The 19,008-nt window shown below is 36.6% G+C and overlaps 1 protein-coding gene across 1 annotated transcript in view; it reads right to left on the reverse strand.

The window, feature by feature from the left end:
• Positions 1-433: 433 nt before the first annotated feature.
• Positions 434-19,008, reverse strand: part of LOC117432395 (cGMP-inhibited 3',5'-cyclic phosphodiesterase 3B-like) — a 68,154-nt gene continuing 49,579 nt past the window's right edge. The window contains exons 3-16 of the mRNA XM_059001765.1: positions 17,163-17,411; positions 16,927-17,069; positions 13,148-13,248; positions 12,327-12,537; positions 11,969-12,060; positions 10,346-10,509; positions 8,844-8,969; positions 8,082-8,193; positions 7,776-7,889; positions 6,357-6,556; positions 4,838-5,041; positions 4,301-4,462; positions 2,381-2,633; positions 434-1,396 (exon numbers count right to left, since the gene is read on the reverse strand). Coding sequence (XP_058857748.1) covers positions 1,170-1,396; positions 2,381-2,633; positions 4,301-4,462; positions 4,838-5,041; positions 6,357-6,556; positions 7,776-7,889; positions 8,082-8,193; positions 8,844-8,969; positions 10,346-10,509; positions 11,969-12,060; positions 12,327-12,537; positions 13,148-13,248; positions 16,927-17,069; positions 17,163-17,411 — 2,358 coding nt within the window. The 3' untranslated portion in view covers positions 434-1,169. The remainder of the gene's footprint in view (positions 1,397-2,380; positions 2,634-4,300; positions 4,463-4,837; positions 5,042-6,356; positions 6,557-7,775; positions 7,890-8,081; positions 8,194-8,843; positions 8,970-10,345; positions 10,510-11,968; positions 12,061-12,326; positions 12,538-13,147; positions 13,249-16,926; positions 17,070-17,162; positions 17,412-19,008) is intronic.

A 19,008-nucleotide genomic window follows, 5' to 3' on the forward strand; every position in this document is an offset into this window, starting at 1 on the left:
AAACCTATTTGTAGTATCTCATTACAAGGGCTGTTCTGAAAATAAATACAAAAGTCATAAAATACCACAATAATTGTACATTTGTGGGGGAACTGGCAATAGAATTATTCACCTTTCTTCAACAGTTTAATGGAGGAGGGTTTAAAACAAATGAATACAGATTTGTTGCAAATGTCCTGTACAAAGAATAAAAATGGTTTTGTAAAGTGTTTTTTTTATGACTCCATGAGTTTGTGAAATAGCTATTTATCTAAATGTTTCTAAATGCGAATCCTGAGTAACAGTGAAAAAATATATATAGTAAAACAAAAAAGGAAAAATATCCCTTCATTGAAACAGCTTTCCTGTTCTGTATGCTATGTGGTAAACAACAATGGACTTTTCTGGGTTGATTGAACTGACTGGTCATTGTGCACTGCTGAACTTTTTCGTGTTTTTTTTTTTTTTTTTTTTTTTTTTTTTAATACAGAAAGTAAAAACCAAACAGGCTGGTTATACACAACGATAAAAGGCATCAAAATTGATGCAGGTGATTTTTAGATTTTTTTTTTCTTTCAAAACTGTTCTAATGTTACTGTCTGCTTTTACAGTCACCAAATATATCAAAAGTTCTGGTAAAACTGTAGTTTTCAAAGAAATAATGGTTCACATACAGTCTGCACTGCAGTATTGAGTACTAGTCTCAGACAGGCACAATGTATTTTTCTTTTTTAAATGGTGAAATCTGAAGGGTACTCAGAATCACCTACATTTCCACATTTGCACTGTTCACTTTGGTAACTAGTGTCATTAGATTTTTTTATTTTTTTTTATATCTCTAAGTACCTCATGGAAAGTAAGCGCTCTGTGTTCAACAAGGCAGCATCACAGCTATCTAACTCTACATCACAGAAGGGATTAAGGCCCTTACTTCATATTTATACAAGCTTGTTGTTTATTTATTTTGCTATGCTTTTTTATATTTATTTTATTTAGTATGCTTTTTTTGTAATTATTATTATTATTTTATTTCCGTGGGGTGAAAGTGCATAGGAGTGGGGTTCCCGCTTAATTCGCGAGAATCTTCTCACAGTATTAAGGCCTTTTCAACGCAACATGAAATGTGTCTCTGGTGTCAGCACAGTGACAATTCAGCGTGTCCTTTGAGGTCCAGCAGGACTCTGGTAGCGTCACTTTTTCTGCTCTGGCTGCTGTCTCTCCTCATCCTCCTCTGTCTCTTCCTCAATCACCTGGATGTCATCTGATGTTTGAGGTAAAGATGAGTTCTCAGATTGCTGTTTATTCAGTTCAGACTTGCTCTTCTCTTCCTCTTCAATAACCTTCTTCCACACTTTGTGATTTTCCGTCAAGTGGTGCATGATGCTGCAGAACATCCGTCGTCTGCCCTTTCTCCTTTCTGCGGGGGATATTTTAACAAAAAAAGAGATTCAGAAAACTAATACATGATGGTTCAGTGCTTTTTCCCCTTCTTTTTATACAATTACTTAAATGGGAGTAGTAGAGTAATTGTGTAATTTCCACAGATCGAATCTACCAGACTGCAAGTGATCTGGAAGGATAATTATTTTGTCTGGGTTGAAAAATAAAATTCGGTATATAGACTTGTTTATGGTACTGCTTGAAATTGTTAACCTGATTAAAAATAGCATAAGAATACAAAAATTATGACAGTCATGTTGGGAATATCATGTACAACAAATACTGACATTGGTATATATTAATAATATATATATTTGGAGAACTCTCTTTAAAATCCTGTTCCAATCATGTCAATGATTCAACTTGTTACAACATATTATGCTGACTAGGTTGAATACATAATAATAATAATAATAATAATAATAATCTTTATTTTTATATAGCGCCTTTCATAGTGGACCACAATCACAAAGCGCTTTAAAAGATATGAGACTAGGGTGTGTGAACTATGCATCAGCTGCAGAGTCACTTACAACAACGTCTCACTCGAAAGCACAAGGAGGTTAAGTGACTTACTCAGGGTCACACAGTGAGTCAGTGGCTGAGCTGAAATTTGAACCAGGGACCTCCTGGTTACAAGCCTGTTTCTTTAACCACTGGACCACACAGCCTCCCTGTGTAGTCTAGTATAAACTTAATCTAGTATAAATTGTAATTGTATCATTTCCTTCATAAAATGTACTCAAGTAAGTGGCCTAGATTAAGCCAAAATACTAGCAGTGATGTAGCCATTTAGGTGCAAATGAGACAGTTGGACATATTTATAAAGTTCTGGCTAGTCAGCAAATACATTATTACTTCACTTCCTTTTAATGCTTTGTGAAAGAATGGCCTGATAGCACTGCTATAAGCTACATACAGTACATATCTCATTCAGTAGAGGATTGTAAACCGTGCTTACTTGGTGCAATGTCCTCTTCCATGTCATCATCTTCTGTTTCTATTTCATCTCCATCTTCATCTTCCTCAGCACACTCCAGCACATCCTCATCCTCTTCAATCCAGCGGCCTGGAAGCAAACCGGCTGCATCATACGAGTTACACAGTGGACCAACAATATGCGTGATGAAAGATTCCTGAAGCTTTGCCAGTTGAGGTGAAGACCGGTCCATAAACGGGCTGATTGGTAAACCAAGACTAGACTCTTCATCTCCCTGTAAACAATACAGCGACATAGAGGTTTCTTAAGTTAAACACTGACAGGTTGTGGCAATGTGCCCCGTCCCTGTGTGCATTTGTGTGTTGCGTGCGTGTGTTAATGTTGGTGTATAGATTGGTACACGGGATATAAACGGGTCTGTGTTTCACGTGAGATTTAAAAAGGTAGATTTGTATTTAGGCACGAGGAGGGCACAAATCACTTCACGTGCTGGTTAAATGTAATATGTGAGCACGGGGTTGCACAGAATTAATTCACGTGCTGGGATTCAAGTGAATAATTAATTAGTAATTGAATCCCAGCACAACAGTATATATAGACACATTTTCATTCACTCAGGGTTGGGTGTTCGGTGAGTGGAGAACGGGATTGGAGACGGAGGTAATTGTGAATATATAAAAGTGAATAGTTTTCACTCACCGTGTTTGTTCGTCTGTCTGTTTAAGTGAATAGTACGTTTTGTTCGTCTATTTATTTTGGCGCAAGTGCCGTGTCCTGTGTTTTGTCTGTTCCAACCTTTTATTTTCTGTTCTGTTTATTAAATGCTGAGCGAAAGCATTCGCTCAGCTTCACCAAACCACACATCTCTGTCTGTTTATTTCCTGTTTCTGGTCTGACGCCACCCACTCCGGCCGTCTTTGTGACACAGGTGATTAAAAAAGGTTTTGTGCTTATTACTATGTAGACAATGTGTGTATTTTTGTCAAGTATCTACAAAGTGTAGTTTTTAAATATTTTTACTATTAATTATTTACTGTTCATTCGTGTAAAACTGTTTGCTTGACACATGCCTTGCAGTTCAAATCAAGAACTAGTAATTCACTTTAAAGTTTGTCACATGCAATCCATGAATGTTAAAATAACAAAGTGAAAGTACGTGCCATGAGAACAGCATTCTGCCTTGACCTGCATATTTGTAATTTACCTCCACTGAGACCATGAGACATTGTATAAATCTACTGGGGTATTTATTAACTATTTCTGATTTACACAATCCCTTGCTTCATCAAGCAACAAAAAGTATTAAAATTATGTTTAAAAAACCAAACCACTTAAGATAAGAAATGGAAAGTGGACACAATAATGTCTTGGAGCTATCATCTACTGCAGTTAAAATGTCAGCTCAGTGCTTCTCAGAGACATTGCTTAAAGTGACAACTTTCAAGTAGTTCAGGTGCATTCCCCCCCACCCCCCCCCCCCCACTTACTGGACAGCATTAAGCAACTCACAGAATGTGACACTTGCAGTACTACTTCAGTCTATTTATAGAAAGACTTCCTAAAGATAACTAAAATTAGAGAGTTTAAATGTTATACTAAATAAATAAAAAAAAAAACACAGTAGATATATACATATATTACACAGTATTCAAATCAGTTAAATCAGACGGCTGCCATTTCACAATATTCTCTCAGCCATTTATACATTGCCTTATAGATTTACAAATTGACTCATTAGTTTAATTAGCACAACCTTTTTCATTTAAGACTGGTTTATATGCCACCTTCAGAATACTTGTCAGTATAATTTAAATACTTTTTACTCATGTGTAATTCTTATTTCTTTTTTTAAATCTTGTTTAATACTGTTGTTTTATCATAGGGATTTTCACAGAAAGGCTCCACATACATTCCAATGAAATCCCTCATTATTTTAAGTACCTGTTCATAAAATTCGTTGACAATGCCTTCTGTCCATTTTAAGTGCAGCTCACGGGCTTTCGCTGGGCCATTGATGTCTGCCAGCTTAATGCACACTTGGCAAACTAACAGACGATCATTTTCATTAGTCCAGTCTATTCCTGGGCTGTTCACATCATTAACCTGTTTTCAGGCAGAAACAGAATTCTGGTCATTATCCTGGATAATAAGACATGCATTTAAAATACAGTGTTCTGTCATTTGTAAAGAAACATTCTTTATGTGTATGGACAAGTTGCATGACTTGTCAATGCTAATGCTAAAACTCAGTGAAAAATATAAGCATGTTAAATAGAGATACCTGTCAGTGAATGAATCCTTAAAACCAATGCAATAATACAGCAATACAAATAAATAGTGATCCTTACAATATAACAGGAATTGAAGTGGGTCTTTTGCCAAATGAATCATTTTTAAAAAGATTAATTTAGCAGTAACAGTACATCAAGTTTCAAGACATTTTATTGCATGATCTGCTGAATTTGTACAGTCACCAACCTTGGCATTAAACTCTGCAAGAAAATCAAAATGTTTCTTCAAATCTGTGGCTAGAATGGCTTCAATCACTAAGAAACGAAAGCGTTTAAACTCAACGTGATCCAGGCTAGACAGGAAGTTGAACTCTGGCATGGACAAAAAGAGATTCCACGCTGAGGCTGCGTGGTGGTTCTCCAGGACCGATCGGTCATTGTACAGCACAGCCTGAAAGAAAGACACAACCTATCGGAAAGGTGTTCATCACATGAACATTTCCACTTCACAAGAACTGACATCAATACTGATTAGAGAATGAGAAAAATAAGTACTGGTGTAACTGTTAGCACCTCCAGGAGGTGGGTGTCTGATCATTTTAATCAATTGTTTCAAGATTTGTGTCCATATTTATGAAGAAGTTGTAGGCGTGTCATTGTGTTAAATAATGACTTCAACATGTGTGTACAGCTTATTTTACATGATATAAGTGTTGAGCAAGATATTTTAATGGTCAATACAATGTTAGCCTTCTTACAAAAGAGCTTTGGCTTTTCATCGTCTCCAAGGACAATATCTTAATTCAGTAAACAGTACAAATAAAGTGTGTGGCCATTCAAATTAAGCCTTAAATCTGTACTTTAACTTATGAGTACCGGATTCTGCTTGTTTCAGGAGGATCAGTATAATATATATTAGTTTAATGAATAAACTGTAGTTTTAGATGCCAATATTACTTTTGCCAGCTCGCTACTGAGTTTGACCTCAAGAATAAATTAATCAAAGTTACGGTGCTGAAGACAAGAGCCCTGTTTAGTATTGCCTTTTAAGTAGATTCAATTGAAGTGTTTTATTCAAGGTCTATAAAAATAATATAATTCATTTAGAAATGATTTACATATTAACCATGAAAACCGGCATTTTTAATGTTGGGCATAAAACGAACACTGAAATTTGTGTTAAAAAAAAAAATAACAAATTGTTATTTACATGTTTTCTATTCTATAAGTAAGATTTACAGTTAAAATTATGAATCCTCTCAAGGCTTAATTTGAATGGCCACACATAGTGACAGTATAATGACATTGGAAAACACTACATTTACAAACATCAACACCACAAACTCATAGCTGGAGACAAATATAATGCCTTTTCATGACAAACATTTGCAGTTGACCTTTTTATTACATTAAGAAAAAAACATTATTTAAAGGAATCATTTAAGCAAGATTAACGTCACCTCAGATTTAACAGTAAAAAAAAAAAATTTTAGACTCAACAATCATGAAGACATTTTTGAAGGCCATTTAACAAGGTATGACACACAAACAGTTCCTTAATCTAAAATGGTGCTTGGGTGATTATACAAATATATCCAAAGATAGAAAATGAGCACTTAGCAGAAAAAAAAGAAGAAAAGAAAACTGACGATTACCTGAGTAATTCTGAAAACTCGTGTAAAGGAAGTTCAAAATTTACAGTCAAGTGTGAGGAGAAATAAAACACAAAAAACATGCAGATGGCGTCACAATGTGCAAGCACTTACCTGCGGGGCATTAGTGGCTACAAGAAATGCATTTGTACGCCCAGGATGATCATAATCATGCATGGCTGCTGCTACATAGAGTGCCATCAGCTCCAAGGCAGGGATGTTCCAAGCCAGACAGCCATAGCTATCATCTTGTATTGAGCAGGTTTTAGAGGATGCATAGGCCACTCTGCCCGGGGAAATCCCACTGTCCGAGTCTTAGAAACAAAGGGCATTTATACATTAGACATTTTATCAACAACAACATAAAATAAATGACTACTTGACAAGTAAGCATAGACTTGCATTTTTTGTTCAGCAACCACAGAATCTATTAGCTTTTCATTTTGTTTTTCAGGCATTCATTCATTTTGTATGGTATTTAAGTGGGTATATATTACTCCCCATTTAAAGTGCAGGTGTAGCAACAACCAAACAAGCTGACTGATAGGCATGTTTTGTTTTCCAACAAGAGAATCACTGGGTTATTAAAGGTCAAGGGGATTATGGAGCTGAACGTACTTTGTTTATTTTTTTGTTTTCCAAGAAACCACTCACAACACTAAACATGTTAATCAAACTGAATCAATACACAGTCACAGAGCCTCGATCACTCTTATCCAATAGAACCTGCAGAATGAGAAATTCTGGAATAATGTAGTAAATAGACACCAAGGTATTGAATCTTGGTGTATATTTGCACATGTCTGTGTAACTTGCAGCTTTAAAAAAAAGTTTAATTTGTATACTGCAGAAGGATAAAAATTCTTGTACCAGATTTTCTTAACCCCCTTTTTGGAAACTGCTTAGGATTTCAAGGAAATACACTGCAGGGTTCATTAGTCAAACAGTGACGCAGGCACAGCTCCATTAAAAAAATTAAAATAGGAATCTGCAGAGTTAAAAACATGCTGATCTCAGCAGCAAGAACATATCTCAATCACAATGGAGCCTTTCTTATCTAATGGCAACTGTACTCTTGGCACAGGGGGAAGATAAGTCAGCAAATGTTTTTAATTAAGTTTCTGTGGATCAATGGTACATCCAGTATCATTAACAAAAATAGACATGAACTGTCCATTCTTCTACTGAATGGATAGATATGATTACTTTGTAAATATAAAGACCTACATTATTTTTATAATGTTATGCTGAAACCTAAAATAGCACAACGATATGAGCAGCATTTCAAGTGTGTTGCATTAAAAGAGCCGTGCTGACACATCTGTATGTGTTTCCTGTGTCTGTCAGAGAGAGAGAGAGAGAGAGAGAGAGAGAGAGAGAGAGAGAGAGAGAGAGAGAGAGAGAGAGAGAGAACTGTGAGAGTAGACATGGCTGGCCATATACAAACGGGATGTGAAAGAGCTGAAGTCGAGTTAGATATAGACAAGCAGTTTTCAAGTGGGTCCACAGAATGTATCTTATTTCCTCCATTACCTGTATCACACCCAGTGACGTGCTCATTGTGTATTTGCTGGAATCCAGGAACTGGCCGTGTTGTCAGGTACCAAACAGCATGAAGCACATCCGTGGCATGGACGCGATTATGATCTATTAAAATAACAATCATTATGTAGTCAGATGGTTCTTATAAAGCTCTTATCAACAGTCAACTTAATTATGGTATAGCTTTCATTCCTTGTTCCTAAACATCCAAGAAAGATTTCAAAGGGCAACAAAAACAAGCATGTGAGATCTATACTTCAGCCACTGTTTTTCTTTAACTGTGTACAGAATACTCACAAGGGATGTCCTGGTAGCCATTCTCTAGTGCAGTGAAGTAGGCCATGAATTCTCGGGTTGGTATTTTAAAGATTTCAAATAAACCTGCATCCTGAAACAAGGTGTAACTGACCTGTAAATATGAAAGTACGCTTTATTAATTTGTGATGAAATGTGTAATTGTATAACATTGTGTTAAAAATGAATATGGTCATTCACATTAAATCTAAATGCTTATTTAGCTATAGCAGTACACATTTTTTCAGTCATGTGTGTGCGAAAGACTGCCATAACAAAGTTTCATCACAACTGCAAAGTGGTTCTCTAAATTATATGTATATATATATATATATATATATATATATATATATATACATACATACATACACATACACACACACACACTGTACATCTGTCGTCTGCGACATGCATCCCCTGCAGGGGAACAACATATGACAAACTAATGCAAATAGTCTCTATTTTAGTTTGTATTTTTGGCACCTTGACCTAGTCTCCTTTATCTATTTCAGCTTATAATGGAGACTATGAAGTACTGTGTAACTGAAATCTTGATACAAGATAGTACATAGAAGAGATAGATAGATTTCCAGGGTAAATCATTACTAGAATTATAATATTAGTTAATAACCACACCAAGATAAACAGATCAATAGATAGATTAAGAGGAGTGCAAATTGATAGAATTGACACTAAGGAAAGATAATAACCACAGAAAGTCTAATGATTTAGAAAGAGAGATAAAGGTCTGCAATTCAAACCTACCACACTGAGTATTCTTCCTGATTTCCCCCCAGTCTTCTCCACCAGATTGAAAATGGGAAAATTCCAATTGTTGACACTTTCCATCAAGTCTTCCAGATCTTCCAATACTGGATCTAATGGAAAGTCCTGCCCCACATAGGAAAAAGGGAAACACATTTTACATTCTGCTGATGTACGATGTACAGTACACGGGTGCAGTGAACTAAACAACCCTTGCTGAAGTGGGATATCTGAAGAGCCTTGTGTCTTATAGATATGCTGTGGCCAAAAAATGACTTTGTTCTATGGAAATTAGGTCTTTTCACTCATCTACTCTGGTGCTAAGCAGACCTAGAATCTGCATAAAATGTTACTTTTCTAAAAACGTGCCCTATTTGATTTTGCAGACACAGCTATTCATACTATTAAACTCCACTGGGAGTGGAATGGCAGTCAATGATTTGTGTATTTGCATTATTTATATTAATATCAATTACCCAAACGAATGCTGTACTTTTTACATAGATTTGTTATTTAATTAATTCTAAAGACTTTATCGTCTACATTAATAACTTATGAAACCTAGCGATAAGGTTAAAGCAGAAATGGAACAGCTATCTCATTTTTACAGATCTATTTAGCCACATTTTCTCATCTCCAATGTTGCAGTATATGAAACATGATTCATATTAGGTTTTTCTGGTACAATTCTTCAACCAATTAAACAAGATAACTGTAATTGAACACACTTTACAAAGCTGGGGAGAAAAAAAATGTCAAGCACACCAATAAAAGTCAATGGCACTACAATACATTAATTGTTTCTGAACTCCGGAAACTCGTGTGTTATTTAATGTAGCTAACTGTAATTATAACGTGCAGTGCAAAATCAATACACTTACTCATCCCTAAACGCATGCATTAAAATAAAAGAGGGTGCTTGTGTGGGCTCTCTTATCTGAAGTGATACCAATAAGACACCTTTGACAGCTTGGGGCAAACTGGTATGCAAAAAAGGGGTAGTTAGCAAGAGAAACCTGGGGTGCGTTCAACTAAGCAAACGCTAAGAAACATTTTTGAGCTTTTTTCTGTTGGTGGTGTTCGTGGCTAACGTTTATATATATATAACTATTTTTATATAGTGCCTTTCACAGTGGACCACCATCACAAAGCGCTTTACAGAGGTAGGCTATGAACTGTGCATTATATGCAGAGTCACTTACAATAGGACATTGATTTAACATCTCATCCGCAGGATGGAACACAAGGAGGTTAAGTGACTTGCTCAGGGTCGCACAGTGAGTCAGTCAGTGGCAGAGGTGGGATTTGAACCGGTGCCCTGGACTTCAACCACTGGACCACACTGCCTCCAGAGGAAGCTCAACAAACCATTTCATGTTTTATATTTTAGTGTCCTAACAAAATAAAAATGTCCGTTGAGCACAGAAGCCGTTCAAGTTCAGTGTGAACAGAGTTAGTTAGAAACGTTCTCTTGGTTGAAGGCACCCCTGTTCTCTTCATACCTCAGTTTCTTGATTCTTCAGTGTCTGCTCTGGATGCTGCTCTGGATCTGCTTTGCCTCTGCTGCTGCATTCTCTCATGTATGAATATTGTTCACTTGGTGTTTCTTCTTTCTCATCTGATTCCCTTAACAGTCTGTTATCGCTTGTGCTTTCAACTCCTTCACCTTCGGGAAACAATATTCTTTGAGTACAGCTATGGCCAAAAGTTTTGTAGTTTTTTTTGATGACATGATGTTAAATAAAAGATCTAAATTATGCTCATATAGTTTTTTTTAGCTTTTTGTACATCTTATAAAATAAACATTTTATAATGAAAGTATAACACAGTGCATTTTTTTAATTAAAGTATAACAGTAGCTGCATGCATTCAAACCATCAGAAAAACATTTGGATTTGTGTATGTATGCAGATACATAATGAAGCCTCCACCATGTGTTTCGCACCTTCCCTTGAGAAGAATCCCCACTGGGTAACAATAAACATTTTTATATTTAGTTCTGTAGTATTTTTTTTACTACATTATCTCCCCCACACAAAGAGAATTAGGATATCATAAATCTGTTTTTTTTTTGTTTTTTTTTTTAAGATAAATGTCAGAAGTGTTTTTCAGTGAAGGATTTATCACATACTGTAAGTATGCAAATATGTTGACTTTTTGCACATAAAATGTCTTGGGAGTATTTGATCCGCAACGTAGCCAGTGTCCAGATGTCAGCTGTACAAAACAGTGACTGGGTAAGAGGTTTCTTGCGAATGCATGTTTAGAGGTGGTGCTAAATGCAGATGATGGATAATACTCATTGCAGATAACCTACACCTGTGTAACTGTGTAATGCACTACTGGCCCCTGCAGGTAAGGCAAGGTAATTAGATAGTCAAAGTTTTTAAAGCATTTATCCAAAATGTATCTGACATACCCACATTCTTAAAATACTATTTAAGGATAGTATGGTAATCAAACTGAAGACAAAAAGCTTAAGATTAAAACCCTCAGCCTTTTCTTAAAAACCTGCAGCCTTTTCTTTAAGTGGCACATGGTAAAACACGAGTGGGTTCAGTGCAAACACATTAAAGGATTTAGACGGGATCAAAGGTTACATAAAAACATTTGACAAGATGCTCTGTTTCTACCACAGTATGACTGACATATGTTTCTGATTAGGTAAACCTAATCTAAAAATAATTAACTTCATCTCAGAATAGTGTCACTTTTTCATGACAGAATATAGAAGGCTTTTTTTTAATGCTACATGTTTTGGAACTGAATGAGATGATCAATTATTGTAATACATTATTATTTCGGACATACCAACTTGCCTTAGACACTAATCTATATATTGATTTCAAAATTAAATCAAACAAGAAATTACATTACAACAGAATACTAGTGTTGTCATGGACACAACGAGTGATAAAATAAAAACAAGCAGCAGGAGTTGATTTTTTTTTCAATAAATATCAAATAAAATTACAACTTTTCCAGATCAAAAACAACAGCAGGCAGATTGGATGGGCATGTGCATACACGTGTCACTTCTAATATCACAGAGATCATGATCAAACTTGACCTTTTAGGACATTCTCGCTATGAGATCACAGCATTAATGGACTTTGAAACGCTACCTGATCGCCTCTGCAGAAATTCTGTACCATACTGTAAATTACTCTCCCCAGACTCCACACTCTGAATCGTTTTCAGCATCTGACGTCCACAACTAATACAATAAACAAAAAATACATGGAAGAAAACCAGAGTTAATAAACTTAGATATATACTATCTATTTCGATATATGGTCATAAAAGTTTTATAACATTTTATAAAATTGCTGCAGTTGTAAGAAATGTTGAGAAATCTGGCCCATTGTTCATACAAAAGTTGGTAATAAGTTGGAAGTTATAGGAAAAAGATTAGGCATGTTTTAAGTTCTGACCAAATTTAGTGCAAAATAATTCTGTATAGCAGACCATCAGACATTTTACCTAGTGCAGTGATAAGTGCCAGAAGTTCTGAACTGTGGCTGGAATTCTGTAGAACTCAGACTGTATCCTAAAGGTTTATGAAGATTGACACTTGGTTTAGTGAGGAAATCAGCAGTGTCTGGAAACTCCACTGGGGAACGGGTCACCTGAGAACCACCGACTACTGGGCCATGGCTAGGTGAGTTCACAGGACTGAGACTCGGGGACGTGCCTGCAATTAAACAAGGGACATATTAAAACACACACAGAGTGACTGAATTGTATTTCTGACTCCTTCCATACATAGCTGGATCCTCTCTTATGTGGTTTTTGCTTTTTAAAATAAAAGTCTTTATTAAATGACAAGCTGATGAGGCTGTAGGAATGGGATGCCTCCAAGATCAATAGAAACTAGGGGCAAGATGTCTGACTCCCTGTCTCTATTGACTTTAGCATTAATAGAACACCATTTATTATGTCAATTCAATTGTTCAAAGTAAAAAAAGGAATAGATCTATGGTCACCAGAGTCAATTTGATTTATGTCTAAATAACCTTTAAGAGAGGAGTTACCTCAGGCCCTTGGGCTGAAGTTGGTCCCAAACCATTAAAAAGTTATACATCTTTTGTTTGCTACTCAATCTAATACTAATGCAAGTGTAAATCATGCCATACAATTGTTCCCCTGATGGCATCTCTTAAATCGACAGAAATAAATGCAAGAGATATACTGCTTACTGCATTTCGACTTATTTTTAAAACAGTAAGTTTCTAGACTTACATCACACAACCTGAATTGAAATGATTCTGTTTGCTTGTGTTTAATGTGTTTGTTCCACTTACCAGCCCGTCTGGATCCAACGTGATGTGTTAATGTTACAGATGAAGACCTCTGTTTAGGGATCGTCAGCAGGTTTGAAGGTCCATTTGGTTGCAACCCTTGGCTTAATTAAAAAAAAAAAAAAGAAAATAGAAATGGCATTTTATACACCTATAATATCACATCCGAGCAGGTGTATTATTAAATAAAGACATTAGGAAATAAATAATTAAAAGATGCAGAATGTGGGGCTCCCGAGTGGCGCATCCGGTATAACATGGAGGTCGCCGGTTTGAGTCCAGGCTATTCTATTGCTGACCATAGACGGGAGCTCACAGGGGGCGGCGCACAATTGGTCGAGCACCGCCCGGGGGGGTGGAGGGCGTAGGTCGACTAGGGCGTCCACGGCTCAACGCTCACCAGCGACCCCTGTAGTCTGGCCGGGCGCCTGCGGGCTTGCTTGTAAGCTGCCCGAGAGCTGCGTTGTCCTCCGACCCTGAAGCTCTGAGGTGGCTGCACAGTGAATCTGCAGTGTGAAAAAAAGCGGTCGGTTGACGGCACACGCTTCACAGGACAGCGTGTGTTCATCTTCGCCACTCCTGAGTCAGCGCGGGGGTGGTAGCGGTGAGCTGAGCCTAAAAATTGGATATGCCAAATTGGGGGAAAATAACCGCATTTGTTAATTTGTGCTTACTAAATTAAAAAAAAAAAAAAAAAATAATGAATTGATTTGATTTAATGAATTGTAGACTACATTACTACTGAACTGTATAACCTCAACATTCATATTGTTCTGTACCTAGCACATTTTTAATGAGTATTCAAAATAAGAACAAAACAACACATTATTCTTAAAAAAACAAAAGAAATGTAAATGAAATCTTGACCAAGCAAAGCCCCAAGTCCATAATTAAATCGGAGGAGGGGTCAATTCTCCAGGGTCTCGCACTGAAGAGTATTAGTGTCTGTTAATGTAAACTGTGTTTCAATCTCATTATGGTCCCTGTATAAGCATTGCTTGAAGTGGCCATCCAAAAATACATGTCTCCAAAGCTATTTCAAAATGCTGAGGTAGATAAAGATGAAATAATATTTCTGCAAAATATTAGCAGCAATTAAAGACTACAGAACTATGTCACTAATTGTAAAATATGCAAAGCTAGTGCTCAAACGATTTTTAGAAGTCCTCTTTTCCCTCTGGACACTATCACTCTTCCTTAAATGCGCTTTACTTGCTCTTATCTGCCCCCTATTTTACTGCATTTTATCCTGTACTTTAGAGTACTGTAATCTGTCAAGTGTTATTTAATCTGTAGTATTTTGTATTTAATTATATCCTGATGTAACTATCACTGACACTTATCTGCTCCGTTACTGAATCGTATTTTGTCATACTTGTACTTGCTAGAACCAAAGTCATTGTATTTATCTTGCTCTTAATTGTATTATTACTTGTACTGTGATTCTTGAAATGTATTTTTGTTTACGACTGCAAGTCGCCCTGGGCAAAGGCATCTGCTAAGAAATAATAATAATAATAATAATAATAATAATAATAATAATAATAATAATAATAATATACATGATACATGTCAGCTGAGTGCTGTTCACATGGGTCACAGCTATAACAAACTAAGTAATTTAATATTAAACACTGGAGAAATTTAAATATTATTGATTTACTTATTTCATTTATTAGTACCTATGATTTTTAAAACCAACTTGACACAACCAATTTACATTACCTCAGACAACAGCCTTCTCTAAAAACCGCCAAACTAAAGTTTTTGATAATACATATACAGCTTAACATTTGAACAATGAATTACAAACTAAATAAACTGCTTTCTTACTGGAACTGCAAAAGCAGCAATTAAAGACTACAGAACTATGTCACTAATTGTAAACTATGCAAAGCTAGTGCTCTAAAACTATTTTTATTTTCTCTTCATTTAAGTACATAAAGAAATAACCTGGGAAATGAGACAATTGTAAAACAGACTGCTATCTAGTGTCAAATGAATGTACATCACTAAAGCAGCTTACTATGGAGGATTAACCATGAAAATAGTACTACAAGCATAATCAGAGTCGGGGTCCATAATTAGGAGACCGCATTATTTGTGTTTCGCCTTATAATGAATATTAGCATTTTTGTTCCCAAAATGATTTACAGTGCCCACAAGCCAAATTAATATTGTAGCATACAGTGGAAAATGAAGGAAGGAGACACACACAATTAGCATGTACTTGAATCCACTGTTGGGACGATTATTCCCGGTCCCTGTTGGCACACAGCAGCTAGTCTCACTGTAGTTTTTCTTCATCTTTTAGCCATCCATGCATATATCTTTTGAAACTGCTGCTTGAGTTTCACCTTTTCTTACTCTGTCCACCGCAATGAGTTTCATGTTAACAGAGAAAGATTTTCGTTTTTTGCCGTCTGCCGTGCTTCGTACTGTGTACCTGGAACGTTCACCAGAAGTTTACGAGTCAGACTGCATTATGGGGGAAATGGTAGCCACGACCAATTCCACACTATAACAGGTCCATTATAACCAAACTTGCTACTTTTCGATATTAATCAGTAAAGCTCGTTAAACGTCGAATTCCCAAAAAATGAGAGTTCAACAAATACATTTATATAGGATAAACGTCAGTAAAACCACTCGCTGTTTTTTATTTTTGTACCAAAAATAAGAATTTAGAAATCATCTATAGTTTGTTTACTTGCTGTCTGTCCCGTCTCCGTTCAACTCAGATTGGCCAAGGGTCGCTGTCAATCATCTCAGTGCCCTGTTAGTATAGTTTCACTGTCACTTCACCCAGTTCTGACAGATCTCGTTGACTGAAGCAGCACCAGAATGCTCTCATTCGTTTAAATGACTGTCAATCATCAAGACGTACTGACTGTGCACTTTCATTTGCCAGCTCAAGCCTGTCATTCAAAGCGCCTACTTTTGAAATTAGTGGGTTAAGTTGTAGGTAGGCTTTTGCTAGGTACACAGTGACAGTTACTAGTTTGATTTGAAAATGGGGAGCAAGAGTATTGTGCACAATTCCCTGACCGACGTCTCCGCGGCAGGACGAAGCGGGCCCATCTGCCTTACCTTCCAGTGACTCCAGCTGTGCTGAAGAATAAGGGCAAGTTAGTTCTGTTCAACTATCTAATATGTTTTGTTCTGTGCATATTATTTGTACTCGTAAACTTGTCTGTGTAATAATACACTTTTATATGCTGCGTCTTCTGCGGTTTATTTGAGACAATTTTTTAATTTGTGTAGGATCTTTATCTTCACAAGGTATAGCTCTGCTGTGACCAAACTATTTCAATTAGAATACTGGTAACCATGGTTTTGTTGCATGTTGAATATGATAAAGGGGCTTCTCTAAATGAGACGTTTCTCAATTGCATAAAAAGTCTGTGTTTTTTTTTTTTGGGGGGGGGGGGGGGGGGGGGTTTAAAGCATAGAGGTCGATTTTTTAATGTTAATTTTAATATTAATCATCTATTTGGCAAAAAAATAAAAATCCAATAGTAGCAAGCCTAGTTATAACGGGGTAGCACTGTATATAGGCGATATTCACATAAATAAATAAAAACAGTAACCATGAAAGGTAAGCTACCTAAAAATATGTGTGTGTGTGTGTGTGTGTGTGTATGTATGTATATATGTTTGTTTTTATATATATATATATATATATATATATATATATATATATATATATATATATATATATATATATATGCATTCATGAAAAAAGCACAAGCAGTGAAACTGGCAGCAGAAGGTTAGTTCACCTTGTCGTAGTGAATTCCTGGTGAGGTCTCTTTCCATTATTGCGATCCCACCTGGAAGATGAAGACTCCAGTGGTGGCAGGCTAGAAGCTCCTGAACTCCTCCTTAGCTGCGGGGTGGGTAAGCTGCTCCTGCTAGTCATTCCCTAAGGGGTGAAACAGACCACACAATCAGACTGCAGAACTGAAATGAAAAAAGGCACAAACCTGGGCAGCAGAAAGTAGCTGAGGATTCCAACCTTGTAAGGCTTCCTTTCTCCCTTCTCTGATGGGTCCTCCATTTCAGTGCAGGAGTAGAAGCCAGGGAAGGGGGTGAATGGGTTTACTCGTGGCCTACAAGAGCCTGAAAATGTTCCCATCAGGCTGCTAATACTGCGCAGAGAGGATATGACTTGCGGAGGGAGAGAGGAATCGATCAGCAAGTCAGACACCAGGTTGCGGGCTTCATTAATAACAGAGAGGTCCACTCCATTTCCACCCCCAGCGCCCTGCAAGACAGAGAGAATAGAGCTTTAAACACATTTTTTATGTCATTTACATTTAAACAGTAGTCAGTCACATAGTGTATCATCCAACACCACAGCTGTAAAGTAACTGGATCTCTGAGGCCACCAAGTGGGCATACATGAGAATTACAGATTGAATAAAAATAAAGAACATGCATCTTAAATATTACATACAGTGAGCAACTGTTTTATACCTCCCAAGGGAATTCTGAGTGATAGGATTTCACATTAGACAAAGAAACATCTTGTAATATGTTGTCTCCTATGAATATTTCCAACCAGGGAAATCAGAAACCTGATCCCAGACCAAACACAGTGGAGGCTTTGAAGCAAGGAACATATTGTGATCAAGTAATGGTGCAGTATATTGCCTAGGAAAACACAAAATCACTCCTTCACGAAATATATTGATCGGTCTTTGTTAGAAGTCTTTTTAAAATGCGAAACTCTGTTGGGACTGGCAGACAGAGTCTCCACTATGTTACAAACATCAACACAACTTTTCCACACACACTTTGGCACCCTGCTAATTAATCTTGCCCCCTTCTGTGTTTTTTTTTTTTTTTGCCACACATAAAACTTTGAGGTAGCACAGATGACGAAGACAGCACAGTAGCCTGTTTATTAAATTAAGCCATAAATGTGATCTTAGTTCTGCATGACTGCACATGTTTTATCGTACATCCTGTTTTTCACAAATTATATAACCACAGACTGCCTGATGGATGAATTTGGGGTTTGTTTTATAGCAACACAAGCAGAGATGGCTCCAGAATAATGTTCAACTGCCAGTCATGCAAAAATTACTTTGCAGAAAACTGATTGTACTGTAGCCGATTTTTAAAAAAAAATTAGGTTTCTTTTTATAAATGTTAGTATTACAGTATCCCCACCATTTATAAATGAAATAATTATAAACTCAATTGAAGGAGCGAATGTAGGGAAGAACAGCCTAAATCTCCTACCAGATAATGAAGTCAGGGATGTTGTTTTACAAAGCATGAACCTGTACACATTTTAAAATCAATTATGGTGACAATTTGAAATGTGTTTACTTATTTTATATAGAAGACGGCCCACGTTATTCAATCATCCACTTTCAAGGTTCAAAGGCTTTAGGCTGTACTCTGCATTAGCCCAATTTTCGTTTATTGTTGCTTTTAGAACCAATGCATTGTTTTAAATTATTTTCCTAAACCGAGTAAGCAGAGGTTTTGCAAAAGACTGCATTTACAAATACTACAAGGCAAACGGCAAGACGTGTGTACAAATTAAAGACACCAGCAAGATAGTTTTGCCAGACCTGTTCTTCAACACTGTACAACATCTTTAAAAGAAAACAGGTTCATCTGAGATTCAGTTCAACCTGCCTGAAACTGTGAGGTGCTATAAAACACATACAGTATGCAAATACATGCTAGCAGCCCATGGAGTGGGTACTCAAATCAAAGGAAAGTGACTGTCAGGAAAAAAAAAAGTTGTTGGAAATGATGTAATGTCTTGCATCAAGAGAAGCCCCCACACCTCCCTGGAAAATGTGAGGCAGACTTCAAACTGCAGCCTGACACACACTACTAGA

Source organism: Acipenser ruthenus, chromosome 27, assembly GCF_902713425.1.
Source record: "Acipenser ruthenus chromosome 27, fAciRut3.2 maternal haplotype, whole genome shotgun sequence".
NCBI classification, from domain to species: domain Eukaryota; kingdom Metazoa; phylum Chordata; class Actinopteri; order Acipenseriformes; family Acipenseridae; genus Acipenser; species Acipenser ruthenus.